Source organism: Oryx dammah, unplaced genomic scaffold (assembly GCF_014754425.2).
Source record: "Oryx dammah isolate SB20612 unplaced genomic scaffold, SCBI_Odam_1.1 HiC_scaffold_11229, whole genome shotgun sequence".
NCBI classification, from domain to species: Eukaryota; Metazoa; Chordata; class Mammalia; order Artiodactyla; family Bovidae; genus Oryx; species Oryx dammah.
The window spans coordinates 5347684-5366616 of NW_024080622.1; the positions used below are offsets into that span (position 1 = coordinate 5347684).

General features: G+C 45.3%; 1 protein-coding gene across 2 annotated transcripts in view; it reads right to left on the bottom strand.

Moving 5' to 3' along the window:
* Positions 1-2272: 2272 nt before the first annotated feature.
* LOC120861174 (ubl carboxyl-terminal hydrolase 18-like) overlaps positions 2273-18933 on the bottom strand; it is a 34514-nt gene continuing 17853 nt past the window's right edge. For both annotated transcript variants that reach the window (XM_040236827.1, XM_040236828.1), the window contains 7 exons: positions 12235-12314; positions 11840-11986; positions 11419-11514; positions 10827-10994; positions 5302-5433; positions 4782-4831; positions 2273-3221 (listed from right to left, as the gene is read on the bottom strand). In XM_040236827.1, the coding sequence (XP_040092761.1) occupies positions 3176-3221; positions 4782-4831; positions 5302-5433; positions 10827-10994; positions 11419-11514; positions 11840-11986; positions 12235-12314 (719 nt within the window). In that variant the 3' untranslated portion in view covers positions 2273-3175. The remainder of the gene's footprint in view (positions 3222-4781; positions 4832-5301; positions 5434-10826; positions 10995-11418; positions 11515-11839; positions 11987-12234; positions 12315-18933) is intronic.

Sequence of the window (18933 nt, forward strand, 5' to 3'; positions counted from 1 at the left end):
AGATCACTAAGCATCTTTATGATCAGGGCTTTGAGATCCACTGGGTGGACTGTCATCTCCACTTCACTTAGATCTTATCTTGTTCCACTGTTTGGAAGACATTCCTTTGCTGCCTCATCTTGCCTAAATCTCTGTGCTTATTTGTATGTTACGCAGGTTGCTCATGCTTCCCTGTTATGGAGAAGTGGCCTCATACAGGAGACACTCTATGGGGCCCAACAACACACTCCTGTCTGGTCACCAGTAATGGAGCTTTATGGTCTATGGGATCTCTATGTGGGCAGGCTATTGTGGGCACCCCAGTAGGCAGGATTTGGCCTTGGTCTGGGTGGCTACTGGGGATTGAACCCATGCCCTTCACCCTGTGGAGTTCCAACCACTGGATCACCAGGGAATTCCTTAAAGTACTACTTTTAAGGAGAAAACGAGGGGACAAAGATATTGGGTGTACGTGCTGAAGAAGTCTGGGGTGGCAGCCAGCAGGGGTACATAGGGATGAAATAACAACAGACCTCAAATCCTCAAAACAAGATCACAGGAAAAGTTCACACAAGGTCAGGCACCGGGCATCACTGTGAACCTTGATTTTTGGACAAATGGACATATGGATGAGTAAGGGAGCACTTTGGAGAAGAAACAAAATAGCATAGAAATCAGCTACTTCCAGAGACTCAAGTCAATTGATTCCTTTTTCTTCTCCTTCAATCTAGGACATTAAAAATGATCTATTAGTACCCTTTCTCTTTAAGTTGGAGTCTACATGTAACTTCTCCCTACAGTCTCTTTGATTCATAATTTCACTCCTCAGTACCTACAGAAATATTTACTCATATACAAAAACACATCTAAAGGTACTCATTCACTCTGCACTATAAATAGTGAAAAAATGAAAATGCCCTAAATATTTACCAATATGGGAATGGAAAAAATATAGTATATCTATTTATGGAGTAAATGTAACAATTCAAAAGAATGTTTTCCATTTACATACAGACTTGGAAACTTTCCTAAGACACTATTATGAGAAAAAACAATGAGCAGAATAATGTGTCCAGTAGAATTCATGATGTAAAAATTACTCATATCTGTGAATATGCATGCCAACACCTAGAATAAGGCCTAGAGGGATCAATATATTTTACTACTATGAATAGGGTCCTCCTGAAATTCCCACCCACCTGGAACCTCAGAATGATGAAATTAGCCAAGTGAAGGCGAGGCCATGCTACACTGGGATGGCCCCTAACCCCTGGCTGGTGTCCTCGACTAACACACGTAGGGAAGACAGCGCGTGAAGATGGAGGTGGAGGCCAGAGGGACTGAGGTCCACGCAGGGGACGAAAGCAGGGCTGGCACGACCAGGTGCCAGAAGAAAGTCAGGACAGACTCTCCTTCACAGCCTCCTGGAGAAACCAACCTTGTGACACCTTGATTTCAGACCCCAGCCTCCAGACTGCACGAAAAAAACACAGCTTCTGTGGCTTTCAGCCACGTGCTTTATGATAGTTTGTGATGGCAGAGATAAGAATATACACACACCTGTTTAGCGACGGTTAGCACTGAGGAAGAGGATCTGTCCATGACTACACTGTGTGGCTATCATACAGTGAGAATTTACTCTCGTGTGGCTAAATTCTTGCCAATAAAGAATAAATCACCCTCATCTCACGTTGGAGGTTTCAGCTCTGCCACTTACAAAATATGAAATCTCCAACAAGTTGTTAAACACGTGAATGACTGAGTCACTTCCTTTGTTGGTGAGGGGTGTCCACACACTTCTTCCCAGGTTGGTGCAGAGTTTCCCTTCCCTGGACACCCCACGATTCATGTTCTTCCTCTGACATGGCTCCAGGGACCGTGCACGCCTGTCCACCCATGCTGCCAACCTGTCTCAAACCCACATCACCAGCAAATCCATTTTACTGAAACACCACTAAGTGTTCCTTTCCTTTTTGAACACTTTCCAAAAAAAAAAAAAGAAATCCTCATTACTTATTAAGTTAGACCCAAACTTCTGAGCCTGGATCAAGATCAACGTGCTAAGCCCCACCTCCCTTCCATCCGGGTGTGCAGAGGGTCTTTGAACCCTGAGCCATGCCACTGGGTCTGCTTCTCCCTGTAAACAAACTGTCCTCACTCTCAGCCCGCTTCCAGCCTTCAGGCTTCCCCTGAGGGCGCACAGCAGACGCATTTTCATTTATTTTCCTTTAAATTCCTGTAGCATAAATCTTCCGTATCGTGTACTTTAATCAACCCCCATTAACTTAAAAAGTTCTTTTTGAGAGAAAAAATTGTATTCATTACTATGTCTGGCATACCATTTCACAGAGTAGGTGATCAATACATATTCATCAAATAAATGAATAACAATTACAAAGCACTTGAGTTTCATGTAATTGATACACATCAAAAAAATTTTTTTTCATTTTTGGCTCTGCTGGGTCTTTGTTGCTGCGAGAGCTTTTTTCTTGCTGTGTTGAGCGGGGGTTACTATCCAGTTGTGGTGCACAGGCTTCTCACTGCAGTGGCTTCTCCCGTTTCGGAGCACAGGCCCTAGGGCACATGAGCTCCATCCTTGTGGCTCCTGGGCTCTAAGCATAGGCTCAGTAGTTGTGGTGCACAGGCTTAGTTGCTCCACAGCATGTGGGATCTTCCCAGATCAGGGATCAAATCCATGTCTCCTGCATTGGCAGGTGGATTCTTTACCACTGAGCCACTAGAGAAGCCCTCAAAGTTTTAAAAATTATAAACAGAAATGATATACAATCAGTACCTACCAGTATAGTCACATTAGCTGTAGAATATTGAAATAATTCCTGACCACAGCCCTTTGTTACCCAACTGCCTCCTGCTACCAGCACTGGCCTGGTCTCTCCTCCCCTGGGAGCACGTGGACTCTGCAGGTCCCAGCTAAAGGATCTCTGCCTTGTGCAGCAGGAACAATCCAGACCTGATCCAGCCTTGAATCCACCAGTGGCACCCATTCTGACCGATCCAGACCTGTGTAGTGTCACTGCTAAATATTTTAATAATCACCACTGATTATAAATAAAATGTAAACAGTTTGAAAATGGTGCCTCTCCTCACTGCAGAGTTTCTTAAAAGACTCTGCAGAGACAGGAACAGAAAAGGAAGATGATACTCTGCAGGCCTCTGACGGTTTAGGGAACATCCGTTAGGACTCAGTCTTCACGTAAAACAGGAGATAGGCAGTCTCCCGCCTAGAAAGGAAAAAAGTGCAAGGGCATTGCTGAGACGAAACATTCAGAGTTCATTACTACATTATTACTTCATGCTAGAACACCCATCAGAAAACTTCCTGGGTTACTGGATCAGGTCTTCCTCTATCTATCAGCTCAGAGCAGACAAAACTGGGGACCTGGGTAACATTAGCTAACATCTCAAGCAGGGGTTGACAAACTGTGAGCCTATGAACTTAAGTAAATGTAACAGGAACAAAGCCACATATGCTCACTCATGTACCACCAGTGGCTGCTTTTGTGTTGCAGAAGCAGAGCCAAGGAGCCGAGACACAGACTGTGTATCCCAGAAACTGAAACATTCGCTCTCTGGCCTTTGACAGAAAAAGTCTGCCAAACCCTGATCTAAATAACGGGGGATCACTGACAACCAAAAGATGACCAAGTGTGTATCTAAGGGAGATGCTTAGAAGAAAAGAAGAGGAAAAGTAGCAGGTTGTGGGGGCGGGGGGAGCAGAATTTCAAGCACAAATTTCACCCAATTTATCAGTTTCCAAGTGAAGACCTACTCGTGCAGCTGGGGCCACGTCCCACACCACGCTTAGTGTGCAATGTCACCTCTGACCCAGAAGCTCTGCAGAAAAACTTGCAAAGTCTCTGCTTTATCTCTGCCAAGCTTTTTCCTCTCCAGCCTCCCCTCTGTGTAGTTACTGATTTTCAACAATATATTTACTGTTATTGATTAAATTTAAGCCTCCGTACCAGACAACGGAGGACAAGAGTGACCCTTGCCTCCGAAGAGTTCATGGCTAACGTGAAAGAATGTTATGCAGGTGAACAATGACTGAGCAGCGTGGTCCTGGCTGTGAGGAGGTGAACACATGACGGAAAGCACCTGAGAGGCTCCTGCAAACCTGCCTGAATGGTGCTGGGAAGGCATTACAGGGCAGGTGGGCATGAGCAGAAGCACGGAAGCATGAAGGTGGTTTGCCTCAGGGACAAACTAGGGGAAGGGACAGCACGTGCAAAGCCAGGGATGGTGTGACGTTTGGGAGCCTCAGACACTTTAGCACTGCTGGGTCTAAACTGCAAGAGGAGGACTTCCCTGGCAGTGCAGTGGTTAAGACTCCACCTGCCAGTGCAGGGGACACGGGTTCCATCTCTGGTCTGGGAAGGCTCCGCGTGCCGTGGAGCAGCTAAGCCTGTGCGCTACAGCTGCTGAGTCTGCAAGCTCTGGAGCCTGTCCTCCGCAACAAAAGAAGCCACCACAGTCAGAAGCTTGCACACCTGCAACAAAGAGCCCCCGCTCGCCACAGCTAGAGAAAGCAACGAAGACACAGCACTCACAAAAATTTTTTAAATTAATTTAAAAATACATATGTAATTTCAAACCTTTATCTATGAAAAAAATTTAAAAAATAAACTAGGAGAGGAGCAGTGCAGTGGATGGGGCTTAAAAACAAGGCTGAGCATATTCTCTGGGCCTCCAAAGTTGAGTGGCAGCCCTTTCCTATAGCAACAGATGCCCTGAGTGAGCTGGGCATCCCAGTGCCCTGGGACCCACCACCCAGCCCTCCTCACCAGCGGTAGCTGTGATTTCCATAGGTACACTGGACGTCTTTCCAGGACACCTGCAAGGACAAAGACAAACCAGGTTAAGTGGCCTGAGAGTGATGGTGCTGCCAGCTGCCCTCACTCCCCTAGAAAGACCAGTCTGACTACTCCCAGGCCCGACCACCCAGTGATAGGCGCTTGGCACACGGAGTCCCGAGTGCATTGTCTACACTTGGTTATGCCGGGCCCAGATTTTGTAACTCTTTCTAGAGCTTCTTGCCTTCATAGGTTAGCCCAGAGCACAAGCTTGCAGGGCCCTGAGCTGAGAATTCCAGAAACCGGGACACTAGGCTAAGCAGACTGTAGCAGAGCTGTGAACCAGACGGGGCTCCATGCAGTAAAGGGCTTCAAATTTCACAAAGGTCCCCCCGCCACAGAAAACAGGACCTCAGTGTGTCTGGGTCCCAATGGCCTTCCAGTCCTGGCTGAGAATCCATTAGAGATGGAGAACCCAGGGCAAGAGGCAGTTTGGGAGGACGCTTCTCACCCAACAAACATTGGAGTCGTTGAAGCAGAACCATTCTCCATCTTCAGAACTCCGGATGTAGGCACAGTAGTGACCGTAGTCAGCATTCCCCACGTGGGCGATCACAGCAAAGAGCTCATAGTGCCCTCCACGCTGAAGGACACAAGGATAAGGGACCCCTATCACACCTCTTCCGACCCTCTGCTTCTCAGTGCCTCTCTGCCAGGCACTGGTGCACCCACGGCCCCAGAAGACCATCTCTGACCACAAGATGCTCATACCTAATTACAGCACAGCCGTAAAGCAAAGTTTCACACCAGGTTTACAGATAAATCTGGGAACCAGTCTCTACCCCAAAACAGGAAGGAATGAGCAGTTGAGGAAAGCTCCCCAGAGACAATGTGCTTAAACTGACCCTGAAGGATCTGTGGAGGTCCAGCAGCACGCCCCGGGGGATGGTGGTGGGGGATGGGGTTGAGGGATGGGGCAGGGGGGCAGGGGTGCAGGGAGCCACTGAGGCCAAGTCAGGAGTCAGAACATCCCAGCAGCAGCAGTCTTGGGAGGCTCTGCGCAGAGGAGCAGCAGCATCAGATTTGTGTTTGAGAACACCAAAGTGAAGGGATATGAAAATGGCTTGAGAGTCCAAGTGAGGCAGAGTCACAGCTGAGAGCAGAAGAAATGGTGAGAGACTGACCACCCGCAAGAAGCACCACGAAATGACAACAAGCATTATAAACATAATTACCAGCTAACTTCCAGCATTTGGCTGAGTCTTCACAAACATTACTTTTTTGTAATCCCAAAAGTGAACTAATATTTTATTTTTCCATGATTTAAATACAATATTTCCTGGGAGCTCAGCTGGTAAAGAATCTACCTGCAATGCAGGAGACCCCAGTTTCTGGGTCAGGAAGATCTCCTGCAGAAGGGAACAGCTACCCACTCCAGTATTCTTGCCAGGGTCACAAAGAATCGGACACAACTGAGCGACTTTCACTTTCAAATACAATATTCTTCTACATATTACATCATAAAGCACCCTCAAAGAAAAAAATTATTTTGCGTTGTGAATTAAATGTTTCTTATTCCTCCTGACCAATTACAGAGTCTTATCTAGATGCTGAGTCTATAATTTTTTTCTTTAGAAACCTAAGGTTCACATGCTGTAAGAAAAATAATGAGCATAAATATATAATTTATGTGCTATAATATTAATAGCATACTGGAACTGTTATATGATAGGTGACAGACAAATGTATATATAATATAAATATATAATATTATATAATATATAATATAAAATTTGAAAAGTGAATATTTCCATTAGCAAATATTCCATTACTCAAATATTTTATGACATACTTGTTCAAGTGAACTACTTCAAAACAAGCTTAAACGTTATTATTCTGGTTCTTTGTTAGATTTGTATTATTTATTGCTTTGCTAAAAGTTACAGCTTTTTATGATTTTACAGTGCCTTTAGCAGTCTCGTGATGACAATTTTACTAACTGCAGACATGCTCACACATCTACGCTGTATATAAAAAATATGCCTAAATATGTCTAGCCACTGAGAGAAAACTGCCTTCACACCTTTCATGAGAAGTGTAAGAATCAGAAGCAGGAAGCACTTTGCACCTCACTTAATAATACATCTTCAGGGACTTCCCTGGTGGCACAGTGGATAAGAATCCAACTGCCAATGCAAGGGACACAGGTTCGATCCCTGGTCTGGGAAGATTCCACATGCTGCAGATCTAACCACAAGCCACAACTGCTGAGCCCGGGTGCTGTAATTACTGAAGCCCACGCATCTAGAGCCTGCGAGCCGCATCAAGAGAAGCCACCACAATGAGCAGCCCCCTCACCACAATAAAGAGTAGCCCCTAATCTCCACAACTAGAGAAAGCCAGTGCAAAGCAACAAAGACCCAGTACAGTCAAAATAAATAAAATTTTTTATAAAGATGCTATGGGGACTTCCCTGAAGGTCCACTGTTTAAAACAATAATACATCTTCAGAACAAGACATTCAAGGCTCATTAAGACAATATGGTATGCCTTCATCTAACATGATGCATTCTGAAATGGATTTTGCATCTGATGAGAGCTAATGACTAAATAGGATTCTATGTTTAGAGATAAATGTGATTCATATGCACTACTTCATTTAATATCCACAGCGAACCTGTACACGGGGTGTCGGCATTAATCTCATTTTGCAGACGTGGAATCTGAGCTCAGGGAGTAGAGTAACTCACGTCAGATTTAGAGCTCATCAAGAGGCGGGACCTCCACCCAAGCCTGCCTGGCTCTGAAGTGCCAGCTTTTGACTCCAGTACTGAGGAAGTGGGGGACAGATTTGTGCAAAGTCAAGGAAAAACAGTAAGTCACTCTGCAACTGATGGATATGGTGGGAAAGAGTAAGCAGGGGGCACTGCAAGGATGAACCCCAGATTCTTGGCTTGGAAATCAGGAAGACATTGGTGCTATAAAGTTACACATGGAACAGAGGTGTCTGGGGATGAAGACAGCGAGTTTCTCAGGACTCAGCCGGAGGTGGACACCCTGGTTTGGGGATCAAGAGTGAGACCTGGGTAGGGGACAGGGACTCGGAAGTCCTCAGTTTCAGATGATCGAAACCACAAAAACTAATGAGAAGACATTTGAACAATGGGAAGAAAAAGGAATGTGATGAAAACTAAATACCAATAAAAATGGGCAGGAAAGGATCCAGAAACAGAGAAAGAAGCCCCAGGAGAGAGGCCTGGAGGAGACAGATGTGAAGCAGAGCAGAATCAGTAAGACAGCATCACGGTAAGGGAAAGACCAGCATAGTCACCAGGTTTGGGGTAATTAACCCTGCTCCCTTTGGTCTCAGAAAGGCTAGGTAGGAGACAATTCTCTGTGAAAAGGGAACAGTGGTGAGAGTTTTCATTTTGAGCAAGATCTCCACAAGAGTCAAGAAATTGTACTTTTCTTCTCAATACAGTCAAATAATGTCCCTTATCTGAGACTCTGAAATGGGATTATGAAGGGGACAGGATGAAGGTGGTACAAACTGTGAAATGAAAATATCTTCTGCCTATTAATAAACAAGAAATGTCACAGCCACCAGCGATCTCTGACCTCCAAATGTGAATGAGGGCTCCCCAAAACTGAGGTCCAGCAGATGCTGCCACCCCACAGTGACTGCTGTTGGGGGTGGGGGGTACAAGAAGCCAGGCAAACAAAGAAACAGGATTGGCTGAGGTGCTCAGGTAGCTGAGCTGCACATGGAAGGAGTAAATTCAAGCCCAGAGGCTTGCAGCCAGACACAGAGTGCCAAACTCCTTAGCTTCATACCTGACCTTTGATGTTCAGACTGCCTGCTCCCTCCATTGCAAACTTGTATATAGCCTGACTCCCTGGTGGCTCAGTTGGTAAAGCATCTGCCTGCAATGTAGGAGATCTGGGTTTGATCCCTGGGTTACAAAGATCCCCTGGAGAAGGAAATGGCAACCCACTCCAGTACTCTTGCCTGGAAAATTCCAGGGGTGGAGGAGCCTGGTAAGCTACAGTCCATGGGGTTGCAAAGAGTCAGACACGACTGAGCAACCTCTCTGGTTCACTGCCCTCTTGCCTCCTTGGAGCAGTTTTCTCAGAGCTACTGAGATACTGTCTCTGGGACTCTGAGTCCTAAACATTCCCACCAAATAAAACAACTCTCTTCTTTCAGGTTGTAACTATATTTTTTAGTCGACAGAATGAAGCTTAGTCCCTAAAAGGGAGGGCTCAAATCATTCTCTATTTTCAAGTGAGGACATTATGCTGGGTTTTTAAATTATGCTGGGGCAAACTCTGGATGGAACTATCAGTTTACAGGAAATACGAGAAGAGAGGAAAGCACCAAACAAGACCACTAGCCAATTCTGGGTGTACACAAAACCCTTCGAACAAATGCATCTCAAGGAAAAGAAAAGGAGAGAGAACACCAAAGAAACAGAACCTACGGAAAAAAGAAAGGCCAAGGGAGGGAGGGAGCAAACCGAGGCAAATGCAAGTGTAGACCTTATGTGGACCTAGATTCAAACACAGCAAACATCTTACAGGACAGTCAAGGAGATCCACATACCGACTGGATATTAGAGGATATTACATAATCATGAGATGGAACTGGTCATGTTTGGAAAAAGTGTGCTTCTTCTTTAGAGAGACACGTGCTGTGCGCTCAGTCATGTCCAACTCTTAGAGACCTCATGGACTGTAGCCTGCCAGCCTCCTCGGTCCATGGGGATTCTCCAGGCAAGAATACTGCAGTGGTGGCCATGCCCTCCTCCAGGGGATCTTCCTGACCCAGGGATTGAACCCAGGTCTCCAGCTCTTTACCGTCTGAGCCACCGAGGAAGCCCCAGACAGACATAATGAAATACTTGCAAAGGACACGCGTGGCATCTGAGATTTGCTTCAAAATAACCCAGTAGAGGTTTGGAGAAGGAAGAGGATGGGGTGCAAGTAAAGAAATACTGGTTGTGAGTCTGCACAACTGTTTAGGCTGTTGGTAGATAGGGAGACATTATATAATTCCTCACACGTCTTTTCAAGGTAAAAGAATTTTAAGATACTTCATTAGGTAGGCTGTGCAAGTGGAAATAAGGAACCTAGAAGGAAAAAACAGAATCCTATGCCCCAAACAGGGAAGGAACACTGTTATAATAGGAGCCACTCAAACACAGTCACCATGGTCAGACCTCAATTTTCAAAAAAAACACAAACCCATAGTTCTAGAGCATGGATAGTAAACAGCCCAGTGGAACAAAACAGACAGTCCAAAAATTGACCCATGTATATACGGCAATAAATGTAGGATTTTAAACCTATGGAGAAAAGACATTTATGTCACTCTTCTCAGAATCTCCCGACAACTTACTAGCTCAAGACAACTGGATCCAACTTGACTCTAAATCAATTTGGCCCCAAGTGCTGGCTGCTTTCTTTTCCCCAAGGTGAGTGTAATCTGTCAGGAGAAGGAAGCAAGGCTGGTGCTGCTTAGCACCCAGGATGTGGGTCACCTGTGGCACACCCTATGTAAAAGGAAGGTTCTGAAGTATGGTTCCTTCCGTCAGTGCTGGGAGATAGCTGAGCACAAATCCAGCCATTAGAAATCAAGTCTTCTGAGTCTTAACAGAAATGCAGCTGCCAACAGCAACGCAGGTGGGAATGTGAAGCTAACAGCCCCATGGCTGTTATTCGAGAAGACTCTAAACTCCTTATTTGAAAGATCAGTGTTTCTTGAATGTATGAGTATGTTTCCGCAAATCACACTGAGCGTTGGTGAGTGTTCCTCCCTGTGCGTCCTGAGCTCAGCCACAGAGGAGAGGCTGACACCCCAAACCCAAAACGCATCGCTGGTGTGTGTGACGCTGGGCGGCTCAGGGGAAGAAGACAGACAAAGGACGTGGTGTCTGATAGGGGTGGGGAGGGAGACAGAACTCTGATGAGGCCAGGGTGTGTGTGTGGCGGGGGTGTGTGTGTGCGTGTGTGTGTAAGGAGCACGAGGGCCCTCACCTGCTCCTCAGCACTGCAAGGCTCTCCCTCTGTCTCAAGGAGCTTGGTTAGATCCAGACTCTGGGGGAAATACAAGGAGTGGCAGACTTTTTCTGCCCGCAGGTTTCTGATGGAGAATCTCATGAGGTGGATGGTCAGTGTTTGGGGCAGGTGGGTCAGTGTCAAGACCTGGAAAAAACACAGTCACCATGGAGATGAGTCCCAGGCACTTGAAACAGGTCAATTCCAAGAAACACCAAGGCCAACGGGATGTTCTTCCTCCCCAAAAAGAAGGGAATGGAACAGCACCCCTCCTCAGAATCTGCTGGGTCTCCCACAGAAGGCTTGAGCAGCCCAGGGCTCCACAGGGGTCTGTAGGGGACTGTGGAGTCTGCTCCCTGAGCCCTGGCAACGGTGGGCCTGAGTGTGGCTCTTGTGCCCTCCCCACCCCCACAGTGATGGGCCCCCAGGAGCGCATCCACAGCTCTGGGCATTAGAAGCCCCAGGATCCTGGACCCAGCCAGGCGGATTTCCTCCCTCAGCGTGCCCCCTCCCCAAGAGCCCCCACCCCCCACCCCAAGGTCCAGGGAAGCCTCTGATCAGCAGCGAGTACCTGTTTCCAGCGAGTCTTCTTGCCACAGCTCCCACAGAAGCACTTGTCTGTGCTGGACAGCTCCTGGGGCTGGAAGAAACAGTGGAGGGCATCCTCCTGCCCCAGAGAGCAGGGAAAGCCATGGTTACTCCACCTGGGGTCACCCCTCTCCCCACAGATGAGGGTTCTCCCCAAGTCCCCCTGTCATCAGCCCACATGGTGCACATGCCAGGATCTCAGAGAGGATCTACTTGTTGAGCAGGAAGGACAAGGGGAGCAAGAGGAGAGACTTTTTTTTCCTGCAAATCAAAGGAGAACTTAGCCAGATCCATGGTTAGGAAATGGAAATTAGTTTTTAAAAGCCAAGGGGGCATTAAAGAAGCAAGGGAGCGCTGCAACATTGGGCTGCAGGGAATAGCAAACTCCCCAGGAGGAATCTCACCAGTGTTTTCAGGGGCTTCCAGTGCATATCAAAGACAGACAGGGGGAGGGCCAGCATGCTGCTGTTTCTGCCCATCTCTGCGGTACATTCAAGACAGGCCAAGGACTCCTTCAAGCGGATGGTGTAGAGGGCTTGCAGCCTTGCCACCTGCAAGGTAGGGGGGGGGCAGGAGGAAGAGGGGCAGAGAGAGCCTGAGTGAGCAGGTCAGCCACGTCCAGAGCTGGAGGTGCCACACAGAGCTCCAGAAACAGCGGCTGCCCCCGCCCCTGCTCACTAAGGTGCAGAGAAGTCAGAGTGGTCACCCTGCACAACTGTGGTTCTGCACGTTTCCTCTTGGTTTCCATGTGCACAAGGACAGCACCCTCCCTTTCTGAGCTCTCCGTTCTAGGACTTACCAAGTCCACATCTGTGATCTGGTCCTTGATCAGGTTCCAGACTGTGAGGTAGAGCTGGGCAGCGTCATGCTGGACAAACACTGGCCAAAGAGAAAAGCAACTCCCAGGGTAAGGGCCCAGGATGCCAGTCATGCCCTCCTGCCCCAGCTGCCAGACTAAGTATTCATACCTGTTAACACCATTTCCTTTGTGATACTTATCACAATTTGTACTCAATGTTTGGGGGTTTTATTTTGTTTTGGCTTGTCTCTCCTCTCAATTGTCAGCTCCATGGAGGCAAAGACTCTGTCAGTCTAATTCCCTTGCCAACTCAGTAACCGGCACGTAATCGGTGAGCATTACTTATTAGATCATCCACCTAGGGATCGAACCGGGGTTCTCCTACTTTGCAGGCAGACTCTTTACCATCTGAGTCACCCGGAAAGCCCAGCTGAATGGTTAATCAATCCAAATTCCAAGCTAATAATCCCCAAACAGGGATTAACAGGCTAGTAGCAGGTTGAATTGATGCTGTCTCCAGAGAATTTCTTTCAGCAGGCTGCCTTCCCCAGAGCCAGCACAGGACTTGAAGAGGGTCAGGTCACCTTGACAGGCAGAGACGTCCTGCCTCATCTCATTCCAGAACCAGGAGTCCCAATTCATCTGAGAAACACCGGGGCCCTGCCCAACCTATAATTTCCTTCACTCCTGCTACATGCAGTTACTGCGGAAGCCAGAGAAAGTTCCTGTCCCCAGGAAACCTACATTCTAGCAGAAGGTGAGTATCCACGTACTCACATCTATGGACTCACAATTTAGAGAAGACTTCCCCAGGCGTACAAACTGTTAGGAAAACTAGAGAAACATGAGTTATACCTGGGGCAGCAGAGAGAGGGTCTCTCTAAACCCACTCCTCCACAAAAGCAACAAAACCAAGAATTTACAAAAATCTTAGGAATTCAAGAAAAATTGTAGAGCAGGAACTGCAGCTTTCTCAACTTGGCTGGTTTCCACACCCTCTTCAATGCTCTGCAGAAGCCTTGAAAACGAGAAGCCTTGCAGTTGCTAGAGGCGACAGGCTAGGGCTAGACTGGGCACCTAGGAAAGCCCTGGCCAGGAGCATGCCCAAGATCTGACCTGTTTGCAGCAGCTCCAGGGAAAAGCCCATTTAAAGGAGGTTGTTGTTATTTAACCTGACTCAGAGCTGAAAGCCTGTAGTATTCCCAGGGCGTCTATGGAAAATGCTTAGCGACAATAAACAGTGCAGTTGGACATGACTGAGCGACTTCACTATCACTTTTCACTTTCATGCATTGGAGAAGGAAATGGCAACCCACTCTAGTACTCTTACCTGGAGAATCCCAGGGACAGAGCAGCCTAGTGGGCTGCCATCTATGGAGTCACACAGAGTCGGACACGACTGAAGCGACTTAGCAGCAGCAGCAGCAGCAAAGCAACCATGCCAGCTGAGGAAAGAAAAGCCTGGCCAGAAACTCAAAGGAAAGATCTTAAAGGGAATAAGATGTTCACTGCACACTTTCAAAGTGAAAGTGAAGTCACTCAGTCGTGTCTGACTCTGCAACTCCATGGTCTGTAGCCTACCAGGCTCCTCCGTCCATGGGATTTTCCAGGCAAGAGTATTGGAGTGGACTGCTGTTTCCTTCTCCAAGGGATCTTTCCAACCCAGGGATCGAACCCACGTCTTCTGCATTGCAGACAGACGCTTTACGGTCTGAGCCACCAGGGAAGCCCTCACACTTTCAAAGGCTCTGACATATTCCTGGTGATCTGGAAGGTCAATTTCACGCCCAGGACCCGAAAGGACCCCGGTCTCTTCCATCTGACTGATTTTAAGGTTCTGTGCAAGTATGAAATGAAGGCTCAAAGCATCATAAACTGCCTGGGCTCTGAAGATGCACCCAACCAACACACAGGGACCCTTGGCAAAGACTAGAAGACTTGTTAAGTGCAAATCATTTAAAGAAATTTCTAGCCAATCACTACCTGACACTTAGCTAACCATATAAAAACTCCAATGGCCACATACTACCGGGAATATAAACATTACAGAATCAGTTTTGGAAAGACTAAACGAACAGCCACAGGGAAAACAACAGCAAGAACAGACCCCACTGTGGGGGTTTCTGACGTTCAGTGTTGTCACATTATCTAAAGTGTCAAGTTTCTAACAAAAAATTACAAGACACACAAGGAAACAGAAATACGGTGCACACACAGGGAAAAAAGCCATCACTAGAAACTCACTGAAACGCCCCAGATGTTATCGGACTAGACAAAGACTTCAGATTAGTTACTACTATATGTTCAAAGAACTAAAGCATCCAAAAACCCAAAATAACTAAAGAATGAAAACAATGTCTCACCAAATAAAAAGTATCAATAGAGAAAAAAAAATATGTAAAAGACCAAATCGAAATTCCTGACTGGAAGAGTACAAGGACAGAAGTGCTCACCAGAAATAAAGAGCATATCTGAGTTGGCAAAGGAATCATCAAACCTGCAAATAGGTCAATGGAGGTTATAAAGTCTGAGGAATGAAAGGAAAAATGAATGAGGAAAAATGAACAGAGGATCCACTGGGTTCACTGATGAATTCAACCGAACACTTATGGGAGGAATTCTTCCAATTCCCCCAAATCTCCTCATAAGACAGAAGCAGAGAGAATACTTCCCAACTCATTCTATAAGATCACCTTCACCCTAATACCAAGCCAGACAAAAACATTCCAATAAAAGAAAACTACAGATCAATATCTCACATGAACACAGATTCAAAATCCATAAGATAATATTAGCAAATAGAATCCAAAAAGTGTAAAAAGAATTATACACCACAACCAAGACTTATCCCAGGCATGCAAGACTAGTTCAACTGGAAATCAATTCATGAACCTATGACATCAACAGGCTCTAAAGAATATTCACATGAGTACATTAATAGATACAGTAAATAATCTGCCAAAATCCAAAACCCATTCATGATAAAAACTCTCAGCCAACTAAGAACTGACAGAACCTTCCTAAGATTGATAAGGAACATCTTCAAAAAACCTACAGCTAACATCACATTTAATCATGAGAAACTAGCAGTGTTTCTTCCAAGATCAGGAAAATAAACAAGAAAGTTCCCTCTCACCACTCCTTTTCAATGTTGTATTGGAAACCCTAGCCAATTAGATAAGAAAAGGAAATAAAGGGTATACTGACTGGAAAGGAAGATTTAAGAATGTCCTTCTTTGCAGATGACATGATCATTCATATAGAAAATGCAAAATAACCAAAAACTCCTGGAACTAATAAGTGATTATGGTTAGATTGCAGGCTACAAGGCAAATATACCAAAGTCAATCACTTTCTTATATGTCAGCAATGAACAAGTGAGATTTTAAATTTCAAACACAATATAATTTATATTAGAGCACATGAAATGAAATACTTAAGATATAAATCTCACCAAATATGTATAAGATCGATATGAGAAAAGCTATAAAGACTGATGAATAAAATCAAAAGACCTACCTAATGGAGAGATAGTCCATGTTCATGGATACAAAGACTAAAAATTGTCAACATGCCAGTTCTTCCTCCTAACCTGATCTCTAGACTCAATGCAACTCCCATCAAGATGCCAGAAAGTTATTTCATGAATATTGATAAACTTATTCCAAACTTCACCTGGAGAGGCAGAAGACTCAGAATAGCCAACATAGTACTGAAGGAAAAAATCAAATAAAATCAGATAATATCAAACTACAGAGCCTCAGTTATCAAGACAAAGTGGTATTACAAAAGAATAGAAAAATAGACCAATGGGACAGAATAGAGAACCCAAAAATACATCAAAATTAACAATGTCAAAAGATTGAAAGATCTTGGGAAAGACTGAAGACAGGAGGAAAAGGGGAAGACAGAGGATGAGATGGTTGGATGGCGTCACCGACTCAATGGACATGAGTTTAAGCAAGTTCCGAGGGTTGGTGATGGACAGGGAAGCCTGGTATGCTGCAGTCCATGGGGTCACAAAGAGTCAGATGCCACTGAACCACTGAACTGGCTGAAACAATTGTCAATTGCTCTTTCACAATAGAAACCAGCGTTTTCACCAAATGTTGCTAAAATACCTGAACATTCACATGAAAAAAACCAATCTGGACACAAACCTTATATCCTAAAAAAGAAAACAATGAATAAGATAGATAACAGACGTAAATGTAAAATGCAAAACTGTAAATAAAATTCCTAAAGATAATATAAGACTAAATCTACACGACCTTGGGTTTGGTGATTATTTCTTAGATATGACAGCAAGGTATAATCAATAAAAGAAAGAACTGATAAGCTGGACTTCATTAAAATTAACAATTTCTGCTCTGTCAGGAGCATGAGAAAGCAAACTAAAGATTGACAGAAAATATTTACAAAAGAGATATTTTAAAAAGACACAAAATATACAAAAAACTCTTCAAACTCAACACTAAGAAAACAAACAACCTAACTGGAAGGGCTGATGCTGAAGCTGAGGCTCCAGTAATTTGGCCACTTGATGCAAAGAGCTGACTCATTGGAAAAGACCCTGATGCTGGGAAAGACTGAGAGCAGGAGGAGAAGGGGGCCACAGAGGTTGAGATGGTTAGATAGCATCATCAACTCAATGGACATGAGTTTGAGCAAACTCTGGGAGATACTGAAGGACAGGGAAGCCTGGTATGCTACACTCCATGCGAGTCTCTAAAGAATCAGATATGACTGAGCGACTGAATAACAATAGAAAAGGAACCCGAGCAGTCTCCAGTGTGACATGGAGAGAGGAGAGACATATGTGAGGGAGATTAAGAGGCACAAACTTCCAGCAGCAAAATAAGTGAAGCACAGGTATTAAACGTACAGTGTGGGGAACAGAGTTAATAGTTATGTAATATCTTTGCGTGGTAACCCATGGTAATTAGACCTATGGTGTTCATTTTGAAATGTATAGAAATATTGAATCACTTTGTTGTGTAACAGAAAAAAATGAGAATATTGAGAGACAAATGAAAATAAAAACACAACATACCAAAATTTATGGGATGCAGTGAAAGCAAAGCTGGAGGAAAAACTCAGACTACAAATGCTTATGTTAAAAAACAAGAAAGATCTCAAATCAACAACCTAACTTACAATGCATGGAAACAACCTACACTTTGATGGCGTCCCAGAAGATGAAAAGGGAAAGGGTAGAAAACTTATCTCGAGAAACAGTGGCTGGGACGTCCCAAATCCGGGGAGATATTCAGACATTGAAGTTCATGAAGCTTGTTGGTCCCCAAACATATTCCTCTCAACTAGCTGTTCTCTGGAGAAGGCAGTGGCAACCCACTCCAGTACTCTTGCCTGGAAAATTCCATGGACGGAGGAGCCTGGTAGGCTGCAGTCCATGGGGTCACTAAGAGTCAGGCACGACTGAGCGATTTCACTTTCACTTTTCACTTTCATGCACTGGAGAAGGAAATGACAACCCACTCCAGTGTTCTTGCCTGGAGAATCCCAGGGACAAGGGAGTCTAGTGGGCTGCCATCTATGGGGTCGCACAGAGTCAGACACAACTGAAGCAACTTAGCAGCAGCGGCAGCAGCAGCTGTTCTCTAAGACACATCATAATACTGTCAAAAGTCAAAGACAGGAATTCCTGGTGGTGCAGTGGATAGGACTCAGGTTCGAGCGCTGGTCTGGGAAGATCCCACAAGTCACAGAGCAACTAAGCCCATGGGCTACAACATTGAGCCTGTGCAACAGAGCCTGGGAGCTGCAATTGCTGAGCCCACGTGCCCTCGAGCCAGTGCTCCGCAACAAGGGAAGCCACCACAATGAGAAGCCCACACGCCGCAAGGAAAAGTAGCCCCCACTCCCCCAAACTAGAGAAACGGCCCATGCAAAGCAACAAAGACCCAGGGCAACCAAAAATAATTTTCTTTTAATCAAAGAGACCTTAAAAGCCGTATGAGAAAAGAAGCCTGTCATCCACAAGGGAACCCACTTCGTAAGGGTATCAGTACATTCTCAGCACAAACTTTACAGACCATGAGAAAGTACGAAGGTATATACAGAGAGATGAAAGGAGAAACTGCTAAGAAACAGAACTTCATCCAGGAACGCTGTCCTTCAGAAATGAAGGAGAGACACAGGCTTTCCCAGACAGAGAAATGCTAAGAGATCATCACCACCAGGCCTGCCTCACAAGGATGGCTGAGAGGAGTCTGCCAGGCTGAAGTGAGAGGATGCTCACTGGAATAAGGAAAGAGGCTAGACCAGCTGAGCAAGAGTAGTACCTTCAACAAGTGGCCCTGAAACAACTGGATGCCACGCACAAAAGATTGAAGCCGGACCCCTGCCTCACCCCATTCACAAAATTTAACTCTAAATGAAACACGGGTCTAGATCTAAGGGCTAGATATATGAAACCTAGAAGAAGACAAAGGAGAATGGGGAGCAATTATTAATGGGTAGAGGATTTCTTTGGGGGGATGATAAAAATTTGCTAAATTTAGACTGTGATGATAATTCCACAACTCTGTGAAATCCTAAAAACCTCTGAATTGTATACTTTTAAATGACTAAATTTATAGTATGTGATGTATATTTCATTTGAGTCTGTTTTTAAAAAAAAAAAAAAAACTAAGCTATTTAAGAGTTTCCTTCCGTAGAACATGGTTTCTCCTTACA